We start from the raw sequence: 23,995 nt of genomic DNA, 5'->3' as shown, positions 1-23,995 counted from the left end.
TGGTGTAATATAAATTAAATGCAAGTCGTAAGTAAAACCTTGTTTGTTAATTTTGATCTCAGAGGCTACACTTTTCAACATACTCTAAAAAAACATCAGAACTCAAATTGTAATTGTGTTAATTTTGCAAATTGAAACTGTCAAATAATAGGACTTGTTCTAATTTTAAATATGTAGGATTAATTTTTGAATAAAAATCTTTCTTGGATTAACTAATTTCAACAATGCACAACAAAATATTTTATTACATATGAGATCGATGTGATCACACATGCTTCGTAATAAATGCACTTATTCAGTTCAGATTACAGTATGTTTTGAATACACCGGACCGAAATACTTTAGTACTACATTAGTTATAAGATTAAATGAAATAGACTACGACTATTTCAAAATAATATTATTGAATTTTTGAACTCAGTATCAACCTAAACTTATGGTTTATATTAAAAATTAAACATTCTTTTCTGTTGTAACTTACTTATTATAATATTGCAAACTAAAAGGTACTTGTGGTTTATTAATTTTGTGTGTGAAAAATCATTTGATCTCTGTTTACTTGTAAATTAATTTTAACGCCACGGAATGCCGACGTTATTTACGTCTGGTATCTTTGCTTTTGTATATATATTTCACTTAAGTATATTTAAACGTTAATACTTGTAAATATTTTTTTCACTTCTTGCTGTCCGTATACTGTATAATTGGACAGTAATTTTTCCGACAAGTACTATGTTGTAACCTTTACTTTAGAACGAAAATAAATCATTATTATCATATACATTTCTTTTGGTTACAGTTAAAGAAAAACTATTATTGAGATCTAAAAGAGGAAGCACATGAGGATGGCTGAAAGTGTTATAATTTGTGTGATTTATATTATTTAGCGGCTAATGACTGTTTCTCATATATTCACCCGTCAATAAAACTATTCCAGCAGTTTATTGTAAAAATGTAGGCCTATTTTCAAATTTAAAGGTGAGCGATTACACTGCACACAATAACCATCATGTAACCAAGAAAATAAGTACTGACCAACATGCTTTTGCTGTAGAAACGTTTTAAGAACAGTGATTCTTATGTAAAAACTCACAGATTTTTTACAACTCACTTTAACATTGGTTGGCACGGCGCTGTTCAAGATCTAAAAACATTTAAAATCTGGGTAAGTTAATTTACAAATACGGCCTCTACCCAAAATAAAACTGAGGGAAGTCTACAAACTGTTCAAACACCGAACAATGTGGAAAGAGTGAGAGTTGCCGTTAGTCGCAGGCCAAAGCAGGCGGCCTGATTGCAAGCTTTGGCTAGGGTTTTCAAAAACAGATCCCCGCTAAGGATTTTTCACCACGACATTCATTTTTATCTTTGCAAATTCAAATTATGCAAGAACTTGTTATTACTAAATACATACAATATTGTTAATGTTAGTATGTAATAATACAAGTTCAGGTCTAGTACACTAAATAGGTATCTGAACGTCCATTAAACAATAACTGTATTCTTTTTCAAATACGCATGTCATTCATGAAGAATTTAAAACAATCTGATCATTTAAAAAATGTATAGGTACATGATAAAACTTGTTTTAACTAAAACCAAAAAGTGTTCACATAGTCCACACATAGTTCAAAATAGCATGTTAACAACAATTATGCATGTACGAGTGTGAGGACTAATTTTAAAGCGATTTCAATTCAATATACAACATGCAAATTCACAATGACATAAAGCTGATGTGTACAGAAAATAAAAAACTACAATCAATTCGTGATAATTAATACCTGTTCTACTATTATTTCATTAACAATAACAATCTATTTTTAAACATTATAAATACAGATATACACACAAAGGTTAATTAATTAATACAAACGTGATTAGCACATAATAGGTTTTAAAATACCGGTTCAAACAATAGAAACAATGTTTCTTGGATATCACGGGAATTATAACTTTGGAGGTTGGTACAGGGAAGGCGGGTTACCCCTCCAGCGGGTGTTTCCCCCACTCTCAAATCTGTGGCGCTATGAGCTGTGGCGCTGTGAGCACTCCGGCCAAATCTGTGGCGCTATGAGCTGTGGTGCTGTGAGCACATTCACGTTGTGGCGCTGTGAGCTTAGGCACTATGATCCACCACCATTCAGAATTACACTAGCAAAATCAGACCTTTAAGTGCAATGCTAGACTTTCCCTATTTTCCCCGAGGTTTTAGTGGATTTCCAACAGCTCAAAAACGATCTAATCAATTCTATGTTTTCAACTAATGTTGATTACATTTCATTCTCAGATAAAGACTGATGCCTGAGTTAGTGATTTTTGTCACATTATCTCAAAGAGGACTATTGCTTTCTTTCCCCGAACTATGTCTCCTACAGATCAAAGACACGCTGAAAAGAGGTTTATGTTGTTATATAACATTTAGGAAAACTGTGACAGTTCTGGACCCCTTAACATTTCCGTTTGATTACTTAAAAAAAAATCCATGATTGAAAATCACTGTACATCGAAAATAAAAATGAAAATAGAAATCAATAAAAATGAAAATAAAATTTTTAATGGCATCGTTTTGTAGATTGAGTTAATTCTGATACATTTTTATCAATAACGTGGGTTTTATTGTTCATAGAAACTGAGTGTTAGACTGTTGTCACGTTCTATACATTTATTACTTATTATTGTATTTGGCTACGTAATTGTAGTTTTCTCTCATTAATGTGCTATTTCAGAATAACATCGTAAATATCTTTAGTTTAAATCTTTTAAACAAAAGTTTCTACTAAAATGCTCCTTTTCAATAATAACGTATTTTTAATAAGTTTAGAGAAGCTATTAACCAGTGCACATTGAAACTGTATGACGTTTACTTAGCCTGCCAATATGGCAAAAAATAATTGATGGGGAAACATACACAAACAGTAGATGTAGGTCTATTGTCTAACCCTAACCTAACAAAACAACAGTTGAGGGTGTATAGACGTTTAGTTTGTGTCAGAGGTTTAAGTTGATATAAATTGTGGTAAAGAGTAAAGAAACATGTCGGAGCGAAAAGTACTAAATGTAAGTACCTACAAATTCTACGTTTTAAGTTAAGTTATTGACAACCCAGATCTTTAGACATCAGTGTGGTTTGTAATGGCCATATGCCTGACCAATTTTGATCATAACATTTTTACAATCTTACGATGAGATTTGTAGAAGCAAAATCGTTAATAAACAAATATTTGTCAAAATTACTTTCCAATGACCTCAGATCCTCCACTAACCATGTAGGTTTCAGTGCATTGAAGGAATTAGGCAATAACCCATTATTTGAGTTAGGCCAGTGGTGTTTGATTTGTCATTCATAGAGAAAAACAATGGGGGAGACTTTAAAAAGTGGCCTGCACACACTCGTTATTCAGTTATTTTTGTCGAATTGTTCGATATATTATTCAACTTCAATGTGAAAAAATCGTACACAATAAGAGTTATGATTGATTACCAACAAGAAGAATCTCATTTATTACAATTTTAAAAACATAAATTTAACACTAACATAACAAAACCAACTAAGGCCTAGACTTACATATCAAAGAAACCTTACAATAATTATAACTTGGCCAGCTTGTTAGCAGTGAGTAACAGCTTTTGTGAAATGGAGGAAAGAATTCTCCCTCTGGGTTACCAGGAGCCAAATGTACATGTTGAAGCCACTTAAACACTAGTCTTGTCACTTGTGAGAAACATCTCACGTATTTTTCTCATATTCATCGCCATTTTAAGTCACAAAATATTAGTTATTTCTTGCTGTTTATTGTTTACATTAAAACTGCTATAAATAATAAGGTGAAAAAAAATCATATACTAAGTTAAATGAATTGTAATATCGAATTATGCCTTCGGATAAAAACATAGAACAATTCGTTACAAACAACTGAATAATGAGTGTCACTTATTAAAGTCTACACAAACAATGAATAGTTATGTGTATTCAATTACCTTTTTTTGTTACAACCTAATCAAATTTCCAGTTTAGTAATATATTTGTTATATCCATGTTGACTAAAGTTATTTTTGTAACTTAACAATTTCTTACATTTGCTTAAAGACTTTTTGGTGTTTGCAAACTTCATATTACACAAATATTATTAATGTGTTTTAATTTAATGTGGGAGGCTAATTAGTGGCACACTCGTTATTCGATTGTTATTATCGAACAATTCGGTATATTATGAGTTCGTTATTTTATATTGTAGTACATTTACATTAACAACAAGAATACACATTGTGATAACAAAAGTTATTCAACTATAGCAATTAAAAATAACAAAACCAACTTTAACCTAAAGTTATATATAAGAGATACCTTACAATATTTAGCTTGCTTTGATAGCAGTGAGCAACTGCTTTTTTGAAAGGAGGAACGGATTTCTCCCAGACAGGTGTACTTCTCTGTGGTAAAAAATTACATCAATGGTCTCTTAGACAGTCTGCTGGTAGTCTACTCCTCAAGCTCTATAACCGCTCGTTAAGAACTTTAAATCTCACATTTATCACCATTTTTGGAACTCTAAAAAAATTAGTTACTGCTTGTTTTTTGTTTTGTTTTCATTATATATTATAATTAATAATAAGTCGAAGTCATATTTGAAGTAAAATAAATTGCAATATTGGATTATTCATTTTATATATAAAAGAGGATGTTTGTATGTATGACATTGATACACTCAGAAACTATTTGACCAATCGTTATAAAAAATTGTATGTATGTATTTTTTCCACGAAGAAGGTTTATATGCTATGACCATTGATGTAACTCGCTACCAGGGGGCGATGCAAAAGATAAAAGTTTTCAAAGAGCATACACATTATAAACTGCAGTTACGAGACAGTTATGTCTATTAAATAGCCAAACCATATTTGAAGGCGCTAAGTTATGATGTATATTTGTCTTTAAAATAAATTTCTGGTTGAACTTAAAGCTTGTTTGTTAGACCACATTATATTAAAGTACATGTACGCATATAATGGCTATAAGAATACACTTTTGACAGAGTTTCTTCATCGTGACAAAAAGGCAAACTACATTGCGTTGGAAATATAATTCATTTGAATCAGAAGTGCTCATACACGGGGCAAAGCGTATGAAAAGCATGCGAAGCAGCTAGTTTATTTTATAAAAACAATTGAAACATTTTATAAAACAATCGAATAACGAGTATAGGCCACTTATTAGAGTATACTCTTTTAGGTTAAAACTTATATTTCAATTAATCCTTGGATCTAGGGCCTCAGGAGGTATTGGGGTTTCTGGGTGGGAGAAAACAAATCAGGGAGGAGTAGGTATAAGATGAGGGGATAACAAAGTTATTAACATTCAATCAAGAATTTGTGCTGGAAAAATAGGTCTAACAACTGCATTTAACGGTAATTTAAAACCTTTTTGGTAGGTACCAACATTTGTGTTGGTTAAAAACATGTTTGTAATTAATTTTAATATTTGGATATGGAAAATTATGAAGGAAACAGGATTTTTCCGGATATTTGCCATCGTTCAGTGATACAAAAAATCAGTAACACTACGTTTTGAGATCTGCAATCTGATATCTTCACCGGGTAAATAACTCACCTAAAACATAATAATTACAAACCAGGTTAAAATAAACAAATCATACCAGAGCGTTGTGACACGCGTAAGTCAGGAATCACAACCACCATGTTGTGTGTCAACTTCACTAACTCTAAAACACGCACTTATAAAAAACTAAACACAACACTAATTATTAAAACTAAACTACAGAATACAGATCATAACAGGTCTGCATTTGTCGATCAACCACCTACGACTGAAATGTACTGTTACTGATTATTTGTATCACTGAAAGATGGCAAATGTCCGGAAAAATCCTGTTTCCTACACAATCCTTCCATTGTCAAAAACAAATTTCAAACAAAGAATGAAAAATTAGTAGTATACTCTATTACACACTACAGTGGTATATGACATTTGTATATTAAAATTCTACATGTGATCAAATGTCTTGACAGTTCAATTTTTGGAATAAAAACAATTTTGTCTTTTCCAGAAATACTATCCCCCGGATTTTGATCCTTCCAAAATACCTCGGATGAAATTGCCTAAAAACAGACAGTACACTGTTCGTTTGATGGCACCTTTTAACATGAGGTAAGAATTATTGTTATAAACAATAATAATAATTGTATAGACTCAATAGAAATATAGAATAGTGGTTAATCTGTTCTAAATATCTTATACTCCAGTATACAGTTATGGTTCCAAAGCAAGGGTGTTGATAACTCAAATGTTTTCACACACAAAAATTGTTGTAATTTAGACTTACTTAATACTGATATACAAAATATATAAAGGTGTGTAATTTGGTCAAAGGTTAAAGAGAACACATGAACGTATTATCAGTGCAGTCTTGACGTGCTGTCAATCAGTCTGGTATTCATTCAACATCAGCTGATTATTATCTAATTGGTTGGTTCTACAATAGTTATCATCACATTTTTAGTGAAGTATCATCTAGTAAAGAGTTACATTTTTGTGTAATTTGTGTATTATATTCATCTCTTAATATGAAACAACAACACAAGACAGTATGGTGTGACAAATAATATTGTCTGGATGGTAATATTTTTTGTATTTGGTATGTCTACTGGATATTCTAACACTGTTGTCTTAAACTCTGTGAGTGGTGTTTATACAGTGTCTATCTGTATTTTATCTAAATGCTCCGGATGTTGTAGATGCAAGACCTGCGGAGAGTATATCTACAAAGGGAAAAAGTTCAATGCCCGCAAAGAGGATGTTGAAGGGGAGGACTACTTTGGGATCCGGATCTACAGATTCTATATCAAAGTAACGATTGTATTTAGTCTATAAATGGATTTAGTGTAGCTATTTATTAACAAATATATGGTACCTTTACCATATATCTGTGTATAATTACAGTTTTGTGGCTGTTATAATTACAAACATGGATTTATATTTGTTAATGGTTTGAATTTACAAAAACACCATAACTCATGAAATAAGAACTGGTTGACGACCAGATTGGTAAATTATAAAACATAATTATTTATTGGTAAAGTCATCAATATTGAGTTATTTTAGTTTGTACACATTTTAAGTAACACAGTGAGGTATTTTACAGTATATTTTAGTGATTAATGAATTTATATTTATGGTATAATGATTCAGTACCATAACAAACAGACCAAATGTGAGCGAACAACAGCCTATTGTGTATAAATATTTTATTGTTGTGTATCTTCCCATCACAACAACACACACAATTCAGTTACGTTTGTGTTTTATTATTATGTATTTGTACAATGGCCTTAAAACTTTGATATTCATTCAGATACATTAATTTTTTTTAAATTAAGTTTTGAATGGATTCATGTTTATAAATAAGCTGTATAAATGTCATTAGATACATGCTTTTTTAAAAGTGACAACAAATGTATGCCTGGTGTAAATTATTACCTGAGCTGATTAGACTTGCTCATGTACTTTTTATGGTTTAGAAAACAATTCCTATCTAATTGGCCCTTTAGATCCATATTGTTAAAGAAATGAATATTGGGAAAGAAGTGCATTACTTTCACCTTGTTTGAAAAAGCATGTGTCATTGTTTTGATTTTTGAATCATCGTAAATTGATTGGTTCTGTACCTTCAAAAACATTTTAATAATTTTCAGTGCACACGATGTCTCCAAGAAATATCTTTTAAAACTGATCCAAAAAACACAGACTATGAAATAGAAGCTGGTGCCACACGTAACTTCATGGCTCTTAAACTAGCCGAAGAACAGGCTCAAAGAGAAGAAGATGAGCGGAAAGAAGAAGAAGCTAACAATCCGATGAAGGTAAAGAAATATATAAATTATGATTTGAGTCTGTTTTGAAAACAGAAATTAGCAGTCTTTACCCTTGGAATAAACATTGGCAAAACAATTGGAAATTTGGTTCCATTTACGTAACTGTATATTTGAAAGGATAGCAGGATTTCGGACATTTGCCATCGTTTTAGGTTATAAAATGTATAACACAACGTTTCGAGGATTGAAATCTATCCTCTTTGTGAGCTGGGGAAGGTATTAATACATACAAAAATAACTAACATAAGAAGTAAAGAAAAGGGTTAAAACATACCCAAAAGCTGCTTAGAGTCCAGTTCAGGTGTTGTCACTGCACAGGATGTAAGTCCCGAGCACATATCTTGCAGTTCAGGCGTTGTCACTGCACAGGATGTAAGTCCCGAGCACATATCTTGCAGTCCAGGCGTTATCACTGCACAGGATGTAAGTCCCGAGCACATATCTTGCAGTCCAGGCGTTATCACTGCACAGGATGTAAGTCCCGAGCACATATCTTGCAGTCCAGGCGTTGTCACTGCACAGGATGTAAGTCCCGAGCACATATCTTGCAGTCCAGGCGTTATCACTGCACAGGATGTAAGTCCCGAGCACATATCTTGCAGTCCAGGCGTTATCACTGCACAGGATGTAAGTCCCGAGCACATATCTTGCAGTCCAGGCGTTATCACTGCACAGGATGTAAGTCCCGAGCACATATCTTGCAGTCCAGGCATTGTCACTGCACAGGATGTAAGTCCCGAGCACATATCTTGCAGTCCAGGCGTTATCACTGCACAGGATGTAAGTCCCGAGCACATATCTTGCAGTCCAGGCGTTATCACTGCACAGGATGTAAGTCCCGAGCACATATCTTGCAGTCCAGGCGTTATCACTGCACAGGATGTAAGTCCCGAGCACATATCTTGCAGTCCAGGCGTTATCACTGCACAGGATGCAAGATATGTGCTCGGGACTTACATCCTGTGCAGTGACAACGCCTGGACTGGACTTCAAGCAGCTTGTGGGTATGTTTTAACCCTTTTCTTTCCCTTCTTTACTTCTATCCTGCTATCCTTTCAAACCTTCCATTGTATATTTCAGTTTCATGCATTTACAGGTAAATTATTTTCTTGATTTTGTTATATTCAATTCTGGTTTAGGCATATTTTAGAGTTCTTATATCCATATTTAAGTGAAATTTATTATTATCTACTAAACTACTACTGTATTGAATATTCTATTTCTTTGTAAGTAATCATTTTCATACTTTCTTATGAAGCATGTATTTATACAACTTCAAAGCATCATTTGTTTTTTTTTTTTCGTGGAAATATTTTGCTTTTGTGTACGTGTTCTATTGCAGATGGCCAAAACTCAAGTCAAAGCATCAAAATACGAAAAAACATTAAATGGATTGAATTTCAATATGCTTAACCATGTTATAGGTTTTGACAATAAATGTATTTTTATTCATATAAACAATTATGTATACTAAATCACCAAAAAGTAGCCATTAAGTGGAATTTTAGTTTGTGCCATTACTAAAACCTCTGCCATTAAGACCTGAATAACTATGTTTCATGGTTCAAAAATGTTTTAAAGTAATGTGCATAACATGCAAACCTCCAATGAACAGGTTGTGCTGATTTGTTTTGTGGACAAATCTGTTAAATTTTGTGAGATTACCAAATATTTTTGTTTTAGCTTCTGGAGAACCGAACACAGCAATCCAAACAAGAGCTGGAACTGCTGGAGTCCCTAGAGGACTTGAAGGATTTGAATAGAAGACAGCGTAGCATAGATTATGATTCTATGCTTAGTCAGTACGATACGAAGGAGGCAAGAGAGAAAATACTGAAAATGCAGGAAGAACAAGATGAGAAGTTTATTAGGTAAGTTGCTAGAATTTAGAATTACCTGTTTGAGGCTCTTGTGCTCATATTTGATATCAATCCAAATCTCTTACACTCTAGATTTGTCTCTTGTGGTTTATAAATATATCCGACTATAAGGCTTTGCCCCACAGACTTCTAAAGTGCCAATGCTAATCTTATTCTATATCTATCAATGCTAATCTATATCTTATAGACAGATGTGTAGATATGGCTGGTGTAGCAGGTGTTTAGTGGCAAGTGTTCTTAAAAAATGCATTAAAAAGTGATAAATGTTTTTTTGAAATGTGTTTAAGTGAGTAAAATACAAACATTTATCATGCTGTGACAAACCTTAATCATAGATTTGTTTTTTTATCTACTTTTTAACAGTTAAAATTTAAAGTGAAAAAAGTACTCACAGTTGTTGCATATTGAGCACATTTTTGAGCTATTCTTGGATTGAAGGTATATTTCACTCACACGTTTAACTGAACTCTTTTTCATTAAATTATTATAAAGTTTTTCTTTAATAGTCACAATAGTAGCAGTAGAGACTGATGTTTTGGGGAAACAAAGTGTACTATTTTAGAGCATATTGAAAAGTGGACTTTGAATATTACTGCGCGTCTGGTGTTGGGATTAAACCTGTATCTGCACAGCTGGTTTGACATTGGACTGAGTCTCATTGATAGACCAATGTAAACAGTACTACACCTTGCTACTGCTTGCAGCTGATAAGATTATATCATGAATTCCACATAACAATTTATTGGGAAAACTTAATAATATGATAGTAAATAGTGGTATTATAAAGTAATGGTATTTATTACTGAATTAAATATATTGAATGATCAATAGTAGTAAACAATAAATAAAACCAAATAAAAATATAATAATTAAACTGAACTGAATAATTTCAATCAATTAATAAATTATTTAATTAATTGAAAATGGTCAAAACAATTAAAGCAGTTCCTGAAATAGGGGAATATGTGTTTGCCTCTGTTCGAGGACACCCCTCTTGGCCTGCTGTGGTGACTGACATTGAAACCAAAAATAAAACTAAATATTTTCATGTAATTTTTTATGGAACTAACGAAACTTCCAAATGTAGGCAGTCTAATATATACCCATATAAAGAATTTAAAAGTAAATTTGGAAATCCCAGGGAAAAAAATGAGAGGTTCAACTTGGCATTAGAAGAAATGGAAAATGCTATTAAAGTAAGTGAGAAGTCTACTCCTAAAAGGGCCTCCAAGCTTAAAGTTAATTGTAAAACCCCAACTTCTTTTACAAAAGGTTTGCAAACAGCAGATTTAACTAATTTAACCATCAGTGTTGCAGACACCTCAAACAAAACATCAACTCCCAAAATAAATGATAACAGCTCCATAACTGTTGAAAACCCTCTACATATAGATTACTCAATTGATCTAACAGGCGTCTCTATGGCAGAAATGGCAAACAAAATACAGACGACAAGCCTTCATTCTAGCTCGACCCCTAAAAGCCTCATATCTGAGGACGGTACCCTTCCTCTGGAAACAAAAGATCTGTACTCTGCATCACTTGGGAACAAAAATACATCAGACAAAGCTAGCTCTCCAAATCCAGAGATCGAAATGAAAGAAAACATACCAATATCACTTATAGAAGCAAAATGGGTCACTGATGATACAGTAGATGCCTACTCCAACATTTTGAATAATAACATTGTACAAGGAGATGTTCATTTTCTCAACCCAGTAATTACACTGGCTGTAAAAATATTTGATGACTATGACAGTCTTATCAAACCTCTGCAGCTGCATAATAAAAAATTTATTTTTTTTCCCAGTTAATGACTCATCTGAAATCCAAAACATTGGAGGCTCTGGATCCCACTGGAGCTTATTATTATGGGATAAAGTGGGTAGCCAATTTTACCATTTTGACTCTAAAGGTGATTATAACTTACTACATGCAGAGAAGATTGCTTTTAAAATTAATACATATTTTAACATGTCTAAAAAAGTTTCAGTAGCAAGTATTCAGACTCCAAAACAAACCAATAACGATGATTGCGGTATCCATATGCTCTTGACAACTGATATTATTATTTCAAAACTGTCTGAGGGGTGCATTTCTTTGTCACCAAGCCTCTTTGAAGAAATTCTTCTACCTCTATCAGAAGCTGATATTATAACAAAGAGGGCACAGCTTGCATTCTTGGTCCATAAACATCAGTATCTAAATTTCAGTACAAATACACTAAAGCAGCTGATATTTTACATCAAGACGAATAAGACAGAAGAAATACCTCGAAACAAAACACTAAATATTAACAAGACAAATTTGCAAAAACCTCGTGAAAACAAAAATTCCACCAAAAAGAAGCTGTCCAGTTTAGGAAATGATATGGGAGGGAAACTGAGACTCTCATTGTACTCAGATAGTCAGGGTAGAGGACTGGCACAGAAAATTGAGTGGATTAATCCAAACAACCTTAAAGTAGTAGGCTCAGTTATGCCAAATGCCTGCCTCCTCCAAGTAGCTGAGACTGCTTCACATACTAAGGATGATGTCATCTTTGTGATGGGAGGAACTAATGACACTCTATGTAAGGACTTTCGTCCAATTTACTCAACCTTGGAACAAGAACTGGTTCAGTTAAGCAAAAAGACACCTGTACTTTTAACGACAATCCCAGCGAGGTGTGATCTACATGTTACTGATAGTTACCATAATCATATTCTCAAAGCTAACAACTATATAAGAGAGTTAGTTAGTCGTCTTGACTCCGTTCACCTTATTGATCTGGATCTAGTACTCAAACGTTTCCACTTTACACACCACGGGTTGCATTTGAACAACAGGGGAAAAACTAAATTGGCGTATTCAATTTCAGACACTATAAGTTCAATCTTTCAGCAGGATAAAGAGAAGAGAATGGATACAACCTTACCAATTAATTTAGTTGAAAGTAATATGTTTGATGTCATAGAAGAATTTAAAAACTCTGCTGACACGGCTTTCTCTCACTGTATTTCAGCTGACGTTAAAATGACTCAGGGCGTGGCAGTGGTTTTCAGAGAAAAATTTAATAGACCACAACCTAATGACTTTATTAATAATCATCTGACATGTCAAAAAACTGAAGGAGCAACTATTTATGGTCTTGTGACGAAAACTAGACATTACCAAAAGCCTAATTTGATTGACTATGATGCAAGCTTTGAACAGTTTCTACAGGATTTCAAATTAAAAAAATTTAAACAGCTTATTTGCTCTCCAATGGGCTGTGTACGGGATAATGTTCCAATACAATATTTTGCTAAAAAACTTGTAGATTTTCAACATCGCACTGGAGCAATTATCAAAGTTGTATCTTTTGATGAAGGATCTGGAGAATTACAAAACGGTATGTCTCATCTTGAGTTTATCAAAAAGTTAAAACAGTCAATCTCTCTGCAATACCATCAACTACAGAAGTCAGCAGACAGCCGTGTTGAAGACTCCGTACCGAGAGCAACACCTTTGACCATGACCCACTCTGCAGCTCAGCCGCCTTTCACACATTCAGCATTTCAAAATGAAAGTGAAAATTGTAGTGCGGTTGAAAATATAGGTTCTAAAGTGTCTAGTGCTGTGCTTGTTGAGATCGGTAAGGGTGTCGTTCAAGATATTTTAAACACAACTGTAAATAGTACTAATATAAGTCAAATTAATTTATCTCTGTCACCTGATAGATCAGGACAATGTATTTAGCCTACCTGTATGTACAGCACTGCCATGCACAATACAAAAATCAATCAGCCTTAATATAATCTTCTTAAATATACAAGGTTTAAAGAATAAGGTTTCTGTTTTGGAGAGTTTCTTGCTTGATTTAAATATTTCAGTGGTTTGCTTAACAGAACACTGGATGTCAAAAGATGAAATTATTAGTTCTTATCCCATTGGGTTTTCTTGTGCTGCAGATTTTTGTAGATCAAAACAAATAAGAGGAGGAACCTGTATATTTGTTAGTGATAGACTAAAGCCTAGGGAATGTGATGTAACAAGGTTTTGTGACGAACTAAATTTTGAGGCAGCAGCTGCAATACTAGATGATTGTAAAACTGTTGTAGTTTCAGTATATCACTCTCCCAATGGCAATCCACAGGAATTTTTGCTAGTAATGGAGAAATTTTTAAATTTTATTATGAATTGGAAATTTTACACTATTATAATTGGGGGTGATTTTAATAGTAAGTTTGATATTACAAAACATACCAAAACTGCAAATGAATTTTTAAACATTTTAAGACAGTTCAACTTTTTCCCCTTGAATAAAAATGCAACCAGGGGTAAAAATTGCCTAGATAATGTTTTTATCTTTAATCACAATTTATATGTCTCCTCTGTAACTACCTTATCGTTTCCTTACTCAGATCATGATGGGATACTTGTTAATGCATGTCAAAAAGACGGATTTGTTGACTCAAGGGGTACCTCTCAACATATAAATAGTATTCAAAGCATGGTACTACCTAAAAAGAATATTAAACCTCTCTCTTTACTTCTGGAGTCTTATGATTGGCCGTCCTTGTTAAGTGAATATACTAAGCAAAGTTCTGCAACACTATTTACTAAAATTTTTGATGTTATACTGAATAGTATTAATCATTACAAAGTTGTTAAAAGGGTAAATAGAAAAAGAACAGAGCATAAAAACAAATACAAACAGGATTGGTATACAACTGAATTAGCTATCATGAAGGAAAGGCTACTGTTCTTGGACAGATTAAGAAAATGTAACAGGGATAATATACATCTAAATATGGGGTTTTATGAGTTGAAGTGTAAATACAGGTGTTCTATAAATGAGGCAAAACATGCTAAAAATGTTGAGTACATTCAAAATAGTAAAAATAAATGTAAAGCTGCCTGGGATGTAATTAAATATAATACAGCAAACAGCAAACAAAATATTTGTAATATTGAGCCTGATGTGTTTAATGATTTTTTTCTCGAATCTGTAAAAGAAATTAAAAATAAGGTTGTTAATTCCAGTTTTACATTTGTTGAACTTATGGAATCAATCTCTAATGATAGCTTAGTACATTTTAAATGGAAAATTGTTACTTCAAATGATGTTTTGGATGCTGTCAGGGGAATGAGCAATTCTGATAGTCAAGACATATATAGTATGTCTAACAATTTGTTAAAAAGTATTATTGGTAGTGTGGCTGAACCTCTGGCAGTGTCTATTAATCATCTGCTTCATGACGGTATTTTCCCTGAGCAACTCAAGATTTCACGAGTATGTCCAATTTTTAAAAGGGGTCCTAAGGACCAACCTCAAAGCTACCGCCCAATTTCTGTAATTCCTGTATTGGGTAAGCTAATTGAATCATTGGTTTGTAAGCAAATTACTACTTTCTGGGAAAGTAATAACCTTCTGGAACCTTCACAATTTGGGTTTAGAAAGGATAAATCAACTTTTAATGCTCTAGATCAATTAGTTAGACAAATTCACTCAGCTTTCGAGAGCAAGGGCTTTGCTCGGGCTACTTTTTGTGACTTGAGCAGGGCCTTTGATTGTGTTGATAGTAAAATTCTTATATCTAAACTAAAACATTACGGATTTTCTGGGCCTAATCTAAATTTTTTTGAATCATATATTAACAATCGCAAGCAACTGGTCTTTAATAATGGTAAGTGGTCTAAAGAAGCCCTCGTGGAGTGGGGAGTTCCACAGGGCTCCGTCCTAGGTCCCCCACTCTTTTTAATCTATATAAATGATTTACCATTATCTCTTAACTCGAAAACCATATTATATGCAGATGATACTACACTTTTTAATGTCAGTCAAAGTGTACATGATCTGGAGCTGTTGGCAAATGATACATTAAAAAATGCATCAAACTGGTTTCATGCTAATGGGTTTTTGCTAAATAAAGACAAAACAACAAAAATGTTGTTTACTCTTAGGCATATTGCTGGGTCATTGGACGAAAGCTATTCAGACTCAGTTAAATTCTTGGGTATCAACCTTGATAGAAATTTGACATGGGCAACACATATTGATTATCTAAATAAAAGACTCTCACGAGTCATTTATCTTCTGAGTAGACTGAATGATATTGTACCACTAAATTCTATAAGAGCCGCATACTTTGCCTTTTTCCAATCTGTTTTTAGATATGGATTAGTCCTATATGGTAATTGCACCAGAATTTCCGAAATACTAGTATTACAAAAAAAGGCAATTAGGGCTCTAAAAAAGTGTGATACCAGAGAGCATTGCAAACCCCATTTCATAAATTTTCGTTTTCAGACGGTTCTAAATTTGTATATATATGACTCGGTGGTTTACATCCATAAAAATCCAAATTTGTTAAATTTTAAACATAAAATTCATGACCACAACACGCGTAATCGAAACAATGCTGAAATTGGACATTTTCGATTAAGCAAAACCCTCACCAGTCATGTTGTAGTATCTTTGAAAATTTATAACTTTCTGGAGAAAAAATATTGCTCATATCCCTTTGATATCTTTAAGAATAAGTTATATTCCTGGTTGTTGGAGAATCCGTTTTACAGTCTAGATGAATTCTTCAACACCAAAAGTATTGATTTTTAATGTGTTTGTTACTGTTACTGACAATTTGTACTGTCATTTTTGTGATTTTTTTATTTATTTTATTTAATTTACTTGTAAGACTTTATTGACTATTGTATTGACTTGGTTAACAATAAGCAATATACTATGACTTTGTCAATGATGTAATACATTTTCATGACAAATAAAATTATTATTATTATTATTATTATTATTATTAGAGTATATATTTGTTGGCTGAGCATTAGTGAAGCCTATCCCTTGAGAGGCTAGAAAAAATTTCATTTCTGCCTGTCTGTCTATCTGTCTGTCCTCATGATATCTTAAAAACGAACTGACCTATAGACTTTTAAATTTTTCATGAAGCTTCGTTTATATTAACCCTCTCTCGCTCGCAAGGCATGAATCGGCATGGCCGCCACATAGCCACTGCAGCTTAAACGGCACAGATCGGCACGCACATCTACTAGAGCCGATAAGTGCTGCTCTCGAGTAGCAATATGTTGTACTACTACTACGGGTTGTTTGCTATCAGGAGACCATTCACTTTACTTTTACAGTAGATTTATTCCATTATTTTGCTATTTGTATTAGTTGTGCGGAAACAATGGCGGGTTGTAGTCGTGCACTTCGTGACAGTGAAATCGATCTCGTTATTAGTAGTGATTGCGACGATTCAAGTGAGTGTAGTGATGTACCAGAGCCTTGTGAAATGGTTGGTGGCATTGAGAATATAGTTCGGAGTGATCACAGTGGCAGTGACGGCGAGCCAGACAATGACCTTCACCAAGTAACTGCGCAACAAACAATCCCGCGCCACTGGCGCCCAGCTGTCCGTGTGCCCCCTACCTTGTGGACTCGTACAGTCAACTTCATTGAACCAATATATAGTAAAATATTTAATATATATAATTATAGTTCATTACAATGACAGAACGTGTGTAAGTTGAGGCGCAGCGTATTTTTACCGAGCGTGGCCGGCAGAGCGAATTAATTGAGGTTAGAAGCACCGTGAGCGCCTGGAAACAATGCGAGCGGGAGAGGGTTAAGCAACACTAAGTGTGATTATGGTGCATGTCACTGTGTTAGCAAATATTTTTTCATTGGTCTTATTGGTAACAACGAGAAAATAACAGAATAAATAAACTTATAAACAAACTAAGTACCTATGGGGCTTCAACATCTGACATTTTTATTCATAGACATAAGAGAAAAAATAACTAAGTGGAAAGGCAATGTTATAAATTGGTGACAAGATTAGATTTCAGCACACTCTTATGTTGTAGTACCATCCCTAGTTCACCGAAACTTTAATTATTTGAACACTGCTATGAAACTTAACTTAACTGAACAAAAATGTGAATAAATCTTGTGGCAAGATTTCTCGACAAACATTTCATCTGTAAACAGTTAATTTCACATGAAACTTAATTTCTACATAGACAAGATTGAATCCTATATGATGGTACATTGTAACTGAGAGTTATTGAAGCCTATTACTCAGAATGCTGACACAATTTCTCTTTTGTCTGCCGAGACCTGTAAACATTTCTCTTCAGTATGTCTGTCTATCTGTCCACAGGACATCTAAAGAATTAATGAACTATAGATTTGAAATTTTGCAAACAAACCTCAGTGGAGCCTGTTATACAACATGTGGTATGGTGTACTTTTATCACTTCCCATACTGTAGACGGATAAATTAGAATTGTAGACTTTGACCAAAACGCCAAATACAGTTATATCCAATATTATAGATTATGTCTCTTGGAGAGTTTTTTAGTTCACAAAAGGTCTTTGAAATGCTCGGTGTGCACGCTCCATGCTTATCGCGATTGCCAAGGAAGTATTTATAAATGGCCTTCACTCTGAAGCAGGAGGACTGGAGCGCCTTTTGTCTAAATCCGACCGCCTGCTTGTCAGTTCTACGTCTCCTACAGAGCCATAACCAAACATATCCGTGGCGTGTACTACTGCTTTCTCGGTTGTCATGATTGCACGTCTACTACGTACCTATCTTGTTTCATAGCATGTCTATTATGTGTCATATATAACAATGAAATTAAAATTTATTTGAAATAAACAGGTTTTTTAATAGTTATTTTTTTATCAATAAATACACTAATTTTAAGTAAAATGCCCAGTTTTATACTTTACAGTGGAACCTCGATAAGTCGGATTAATCGGGACCGCGGCCGATCCGGGTTAACGAAAATCCGAGATAGCCGGAGAATTAGGTAAACATTAATAAAATACTGTATACTTACAGATAAACTCCATTATAATTGTAAAAACATCAAACCTATGCACATTTAATGATTATTAATCCTACAGTACAATTATAACTGTTCATTTCCTGGTAAAAAACTCAGTCAGCTTTGGTTGTGTCAATGTCTGCCGCTTGCGTGTTGTGCGATCCCGCAGTCTCTTCAACATGAGCAATTCAGCCGGCGATGTTTCTGCCTGCCGCTCGAAATAAACCATTAATTCGTTTAGTTTGGTCACTGCATCTCCATGACTCATCACTGGAGTATAATGCCTCTAGTCTCTTTTCCATTGTCACTACAACATTTTTACGTTTTGTTGCCATCGCGTAGATAAAAACAAACGCACAACACAAATGAAGCACACTATCTGAAGCACGATTGCAGAACAGAAGCAAACAATACAGTACACTACACACGCAACACGGGCACAAGCGAGCGGAGCGAGGTGAGAGAGTATTTGGGGAAATACGCGTCTGTTATTGTTTCCGAGAATCCGGGACAATGACCGCCACTCGGCCGCCGTGTGCCATGAGTTACACACTCACTGTCTCAACAAATACTGATGCAATATCGATTCACGGATACTACAACACTCAAAAATATTACGTTTTTATTATTGATATGTTTGTCTGATTTTGTATTTTTTAATTGAAAATCGGTCCGGGTTAGCCGGACTTCCGGGTTAATGGGGTCCGACTTATCGGGGTTGTACTGTATTTGCTTTTACCTTTTACAATTTAGTTGTAGTAAATTTAGCTTTGAACTTAAAGAAACTAAACTTGTTTACTTGTGTGTTATAGGAAAGTTAATGGATTTTATTAGTGGCGTGCAAAGGGTTAAATTGTTTAGTTTAATAAAACAGCTGATTATTAAAACGCACATTGGTTGCTCAGGCAGTTATTGCCAATCCATAACTAACTGTCCTTATTGAGGTATTTTTTACAATATGGCTGTACTTAGTAGACAAAGATTCCTTCAATTTAAAATTTCTACAACAAATAGTATACAAGTATGTAAAGTAACATTTATATGAAACAAAATACCATTTACTCTGAATATAGTACTTTAATTTAAAAAGGTTGATTATCTTCATTATCTGGAATTATTGTAAAAGATAATACAGTGTCTAAAAAGATCCACAAACAGAATTTAAATACCAACTTTTCAAGATAAATTAACTCCTAAATTACAAATGTTATCCAAACAAATTTTCAGGCGAGTTCTCAAAACTCTCCACTTGGGTACGAGGGTACTTTGTAGTATTCCCCATGCCCCCTATAATATTTGTGTTTCCAAAAATACTTCTTGGTAAATTCTTTGTTATTACAGCCCCATTACAGCAGACACTAAGTAAGATTAAGAAGTGTTAATTGTTAAATTATTAATTAAAAAAAGATAAATAAGCCTGAATCACTAACATTATTTATAAGGTAATCATTACAGTTGGTAATATTTTAGTTGCCATAAGTAATTATAATGTCAAACGTAATGTTATGTAAAAACTACAAATGAAATTCAAATAGTAATAATAACAAAGCATATACTTATTTGACATTTTTTAAATATTACAAATTTAGAATCTTGATTATTGTATTAAATCAAGATATGAACTTTGAATTTTATTTACAAGCTAGTTCTTTAAATAAATTATGAGTAAATTATCTTGTGGAAAATTACAGTATATAACAACTTAGTTCTAATTTACAGGTCAGTATTTGGAGGAAATAAGCGGGTTGTCAAAGAAGAAATAGTTGAGGAAGTGGATGAAGACAAGTGTGTCCCGCCTCCTGAAAAGAAGTCTCTGATTGTAAACAAATCATCATCATCATCATCTACTACTTCAAAACCTACCTCAACTTCTACTTCTAAAAGTCAGGTAAGTTATAATTTAAGTATGTTCTCTATACAGAAATAATGCTGACTATAAGCTATAGTTTTCTACACAAAACGCAAGCTATGGTGGGAAGAGTTGATTCAATGTGAATGTTGAGTTTAGCCCTGGTTCACTTTCCTCTAAGTGCAGCATCTGAAATACGATGCTGTTGCAGAATTGACTCCTGAAATTTGGAGTCGTGTTCGTCTGAAGGGATCCAAAAATAGTCAGCGACAAATAAGCTCAATAAACTCTTTGCATCGCTTGGACATCGGAGACATCTAGACTACAAAATGCAGTGCAATCTAGGTGAAGAGGTATTCTCATTATCTCATCAGGTGCAATATTAACTGACACAATCCCAAAGCACGGTGGAGCAACTGAGTTTTCCACACATAAAGTGACTATGGTGGGAAGGGCCGATTCAATGTGAATGTTGCTTATATATTCAGAGTGGTTTAAAAGAAACAATTATTTGTTGAATATTTTTGTTGTAATTACAACTTTAGCAAGTACATAAAAACATTGTATAAGAATAAAGAAACAAAAGAAGAAGCACTTACAGATAGCATATATACAGAGAAACAAATTTTGATAAGTTGTTGATTTTAAATTAAAAATAATGTAATAAAATTTTTTGTTTTGGTAAATTTACTAGTTAAGAATCTAAGGATTCAAGTGGAATACAATGATTTAGCGACTGTTAAGTCCATATGATTGTTTAGATTTTAATGTAAGCTGATGTGCTAACTCATAATTTCTCAGATTCAAATTGTTTTCTAAGCTATTGTCAGAAGGTTTAAATTTGCTTAAAGTTTTGAGTTCATAGCAAACCTCAAAGCTTTTTTTATGGTAAATAACGTGTACTGGCTTTTTATCTTCTTTTTGACTTATTGAAAAACGAAGATCTGTCATTCTCATCTGCAGAGAATTTGAGGTTTGCCCATTGTGGTTCTTGAGAAAAAACCTGCAGGTTAGCCGGTAAATTGAGTTGTTGGAGATTCAGTCCAATTTACCAGCTACTGGATAATTTTTTGAGTGACGGTACTTTAGAATTGATCTGGTTTTATTCATAATTTTGCAAATACCACAACATGGTTTATTACACAAATAAATGTTTTGGGCCTTGCAGTGACAGTTAATGAATTCATGTGCATAAATAAATAAAAACAAAATGTCTCCAACAAGAAGCAGTAGGTTGACTTAAGGACTGGAGAAATAATTTGTATATTACAGTTGGTTGTACCTGTAGTTTGACAGTAATAAGAAACATTTACAAGTTTAAAAAAATATTCTAAAATTATTTATATTAACATGTAATTGGAAATTTATTTTAAGGTTTTGAGATACAAAAAGTGTAACACTTTCACTTTATTTAAATTAACGACCATGAATTTATTTTATAATTTGCAGTCAACGCAGGACACGTCATGGAACAGGAGCGTGGGTGTGATGGCCAAGAAGCCTCTGACTGGTCTGGTGCGAGTCAAGAAACAGGAGCCGGTTGTGGCGTCTGCACAGGTGTCAGCTGACAGCAGCAACTCTGAGGTGAAGAAACCTGCACTCTCATTGGTCGGAGCGTACTCGGACAGCGATGACAGTGAATCCAATTGATCTTTGTACAATATAGTTCTAAGTGTATTATATATTATACGTATATTTTATCACCACTTTGTGTAGCGTGCGTATTAATAATTCCCAACCCTACAATATAAATCCTCTTATTTGTTTGAAGTTTATTTTTGAGAATGGAAGGATTGCGAAGGAAACAGGATTTTTCTGGACATTTGCCATCGTTCAGTGAAAAAAAAATCGTTCAGTCGTAGGTGGTTAGTAGATGAATGCAGACGTATTGTGACCTGTATTTCGTTTTAATAATTAGTGTTGTGTTTAGTTTTTTATTAAGTGTATGTTTTAGAGTTAGTGAAGTTGACACACAAGGTGGTTGTGATTCCTGACTTAAGCGTGTCACAACGCTCTGGTATGATTTGTTTATTTTAACCTAGTTTGTAATTATGTGTTAGGTTAGTTATTTACCGAAAGAAGAGATCAGATTGTAAATCTCGAAACGTAGCGTTACTGAATTTTTTGTTTCACTGAACAATGACAAATGTCCGGAAAATTCTATTCCCTTCACAATAGAAATCCTGTTTTCAAAAGATTAGATTTAGGAAAATCTAAGAATAAATCATTTACTTATTTAAACATTCTTTACTCGAACTTCCAATTCAACCTTGTGGTTCCTTTGTACTAGTATTTATAGTTTAGTATAAATGCTATGAATATATTTCGACTGTTACACATATTCCACATAGAGATCCTGGTTAAGTATTGTATTGTGGACAAATACAAGGTGAAAAGAAATAAAAAGGCAAAGTGTTATTGGCTCTTCTAAAGAATCAGTCAATAAAGAATAAGTAAGTCATGAGTCTTTATGTTGAAGATCTAATCATTGTTTTGATGAACATAAATAGTAACAAGGTGTTGTCACCATCTTATGAAGTTTAAATACCAGAGATTTTGTAGATTTCATCTGATGTTGATTGAAAAACTAAATTTTATAGTTTTTAATTGTTGCATGCTGGCTATTATATCAGTTATAGTTCAATAAAACTAGAAATAGCTTTTTATTCAACAAATAAAACAATTTCCAATTTTACTAATACCAACAATTATTCTGGAGAGAAGACCTCCAGACTAGTCATATTAACCAGAAAATTAACTCCACGATGACTTCCTAGAAGATTGAGTCATTCAACAATATAATCCAATTATGGTCTTTGTAGAATTCTAGAAACTAACAGGAAGCAATAAAACAGTCCTTGAAGCAATCTTATCAAATAACACTGTACCATATTTCACGAGAAACAGATTGTGAAAGAAAACACCGCACAAAGTAAGATTGTTCCATCTAACATAGATAAATACGCATTTTCAAAATTAATAAACAAACAACATTTTTGTGTACAACTTTAACAAGTGTGTTACCTGGAAATTTAATCTTTTCACAGAACATAACTCACTGAAAACAATATTTCTTAAGAAAGAAGACTAAAATTAAAAATTTATTTATTTTCCGAGTATGTTTGTCTACCTGCCTGTCTGTCCACATGATATCTTGATAATGAACTGACCTATAGTCTTGAAATTTTGCATAAAAGCCTTATTTCTATAAAAGTAATACTTGTTTATTTTTATTTATCTAAACCTATATTACCAGGGCATTTAAACCATATCTTTTATAAAAAATTAAAGAATAATAAATTACAAAATTAAAATCCAAACACAAAAGTAAACTATATCAAGAATTTTAAAAATAGTTTTTTTAATACTTATATAAATAACAAATTGATTTTAATATCCTAATAAGCAAACATAATAGAATAATTATTAATTCATAGATAAGAAATTACATCATATATTATCAACCGATTTCCAGACTTTCTTGGCACCTTAGTCTACAGTTCGTAGTTCGGGTTAGCATTGCCCTAAATATCATGTTCTACACTAAATATTATGT

At 33.2% G+C, this 23,995-nt stretch overlaps 1 protein-coding gene across 1 annotated transcript; it reads left to right on the top strand.

Annotated features, from left to right (window-relative positions):
* Nucleotides 1-2,933: 2,933 nt before the first annotated feature.
* Nucleotides 2,934-22,145, top strand: LOC124361909 (splicing factor YJU2-like). The gene is made up of 7 exons (XM_046815969.1): nucleotides 2,934-3,060; nucleotides 6,069-6,169; nucleotides 6,757-6,868; nucleotides 7,714-7,881; nucleotides 9,577-9,764; nucleotides 20,310-20,478; nucleotides 21,889-22,145. Exons 1-7 carry the CDS (start codon nucleotides 3,037-3,039, stop codon nucleotides 22,087-22,089), a joined length of 963 nt encoding a protein of 320 aa, XP_046671925.1. The 5' UTR covers nucleotides 2,934-3,036; the 3' UTR covers nucleotides 22,090-22,145.
* The last annotated feature ends 1,850 nt before the right edge of the window (nucleotides 22,146-23,995 follow it).

The sequence above is a fragment of the Homalodisca vitripennis genome, chromosome 5, assembly GCF_021130785.1.
Source record: "Homalodisca vitripennis isolate AUS2020 chromosome 5, UT_GWSS_2.1, whole genome shotgun sequence".
In the NCBI taxonomy this organism is placed as follows: Eukaryota; Metazoa; Arthropoda; class Insecta; order Hemiptera; family Cicadellidae; genus Homalodisca; species Homalodisca vitripennis.
Note: the sequence above shows the minus strand (reverse complement) of the source record. Positions and strands in the feature narration are given on the sequence as shown.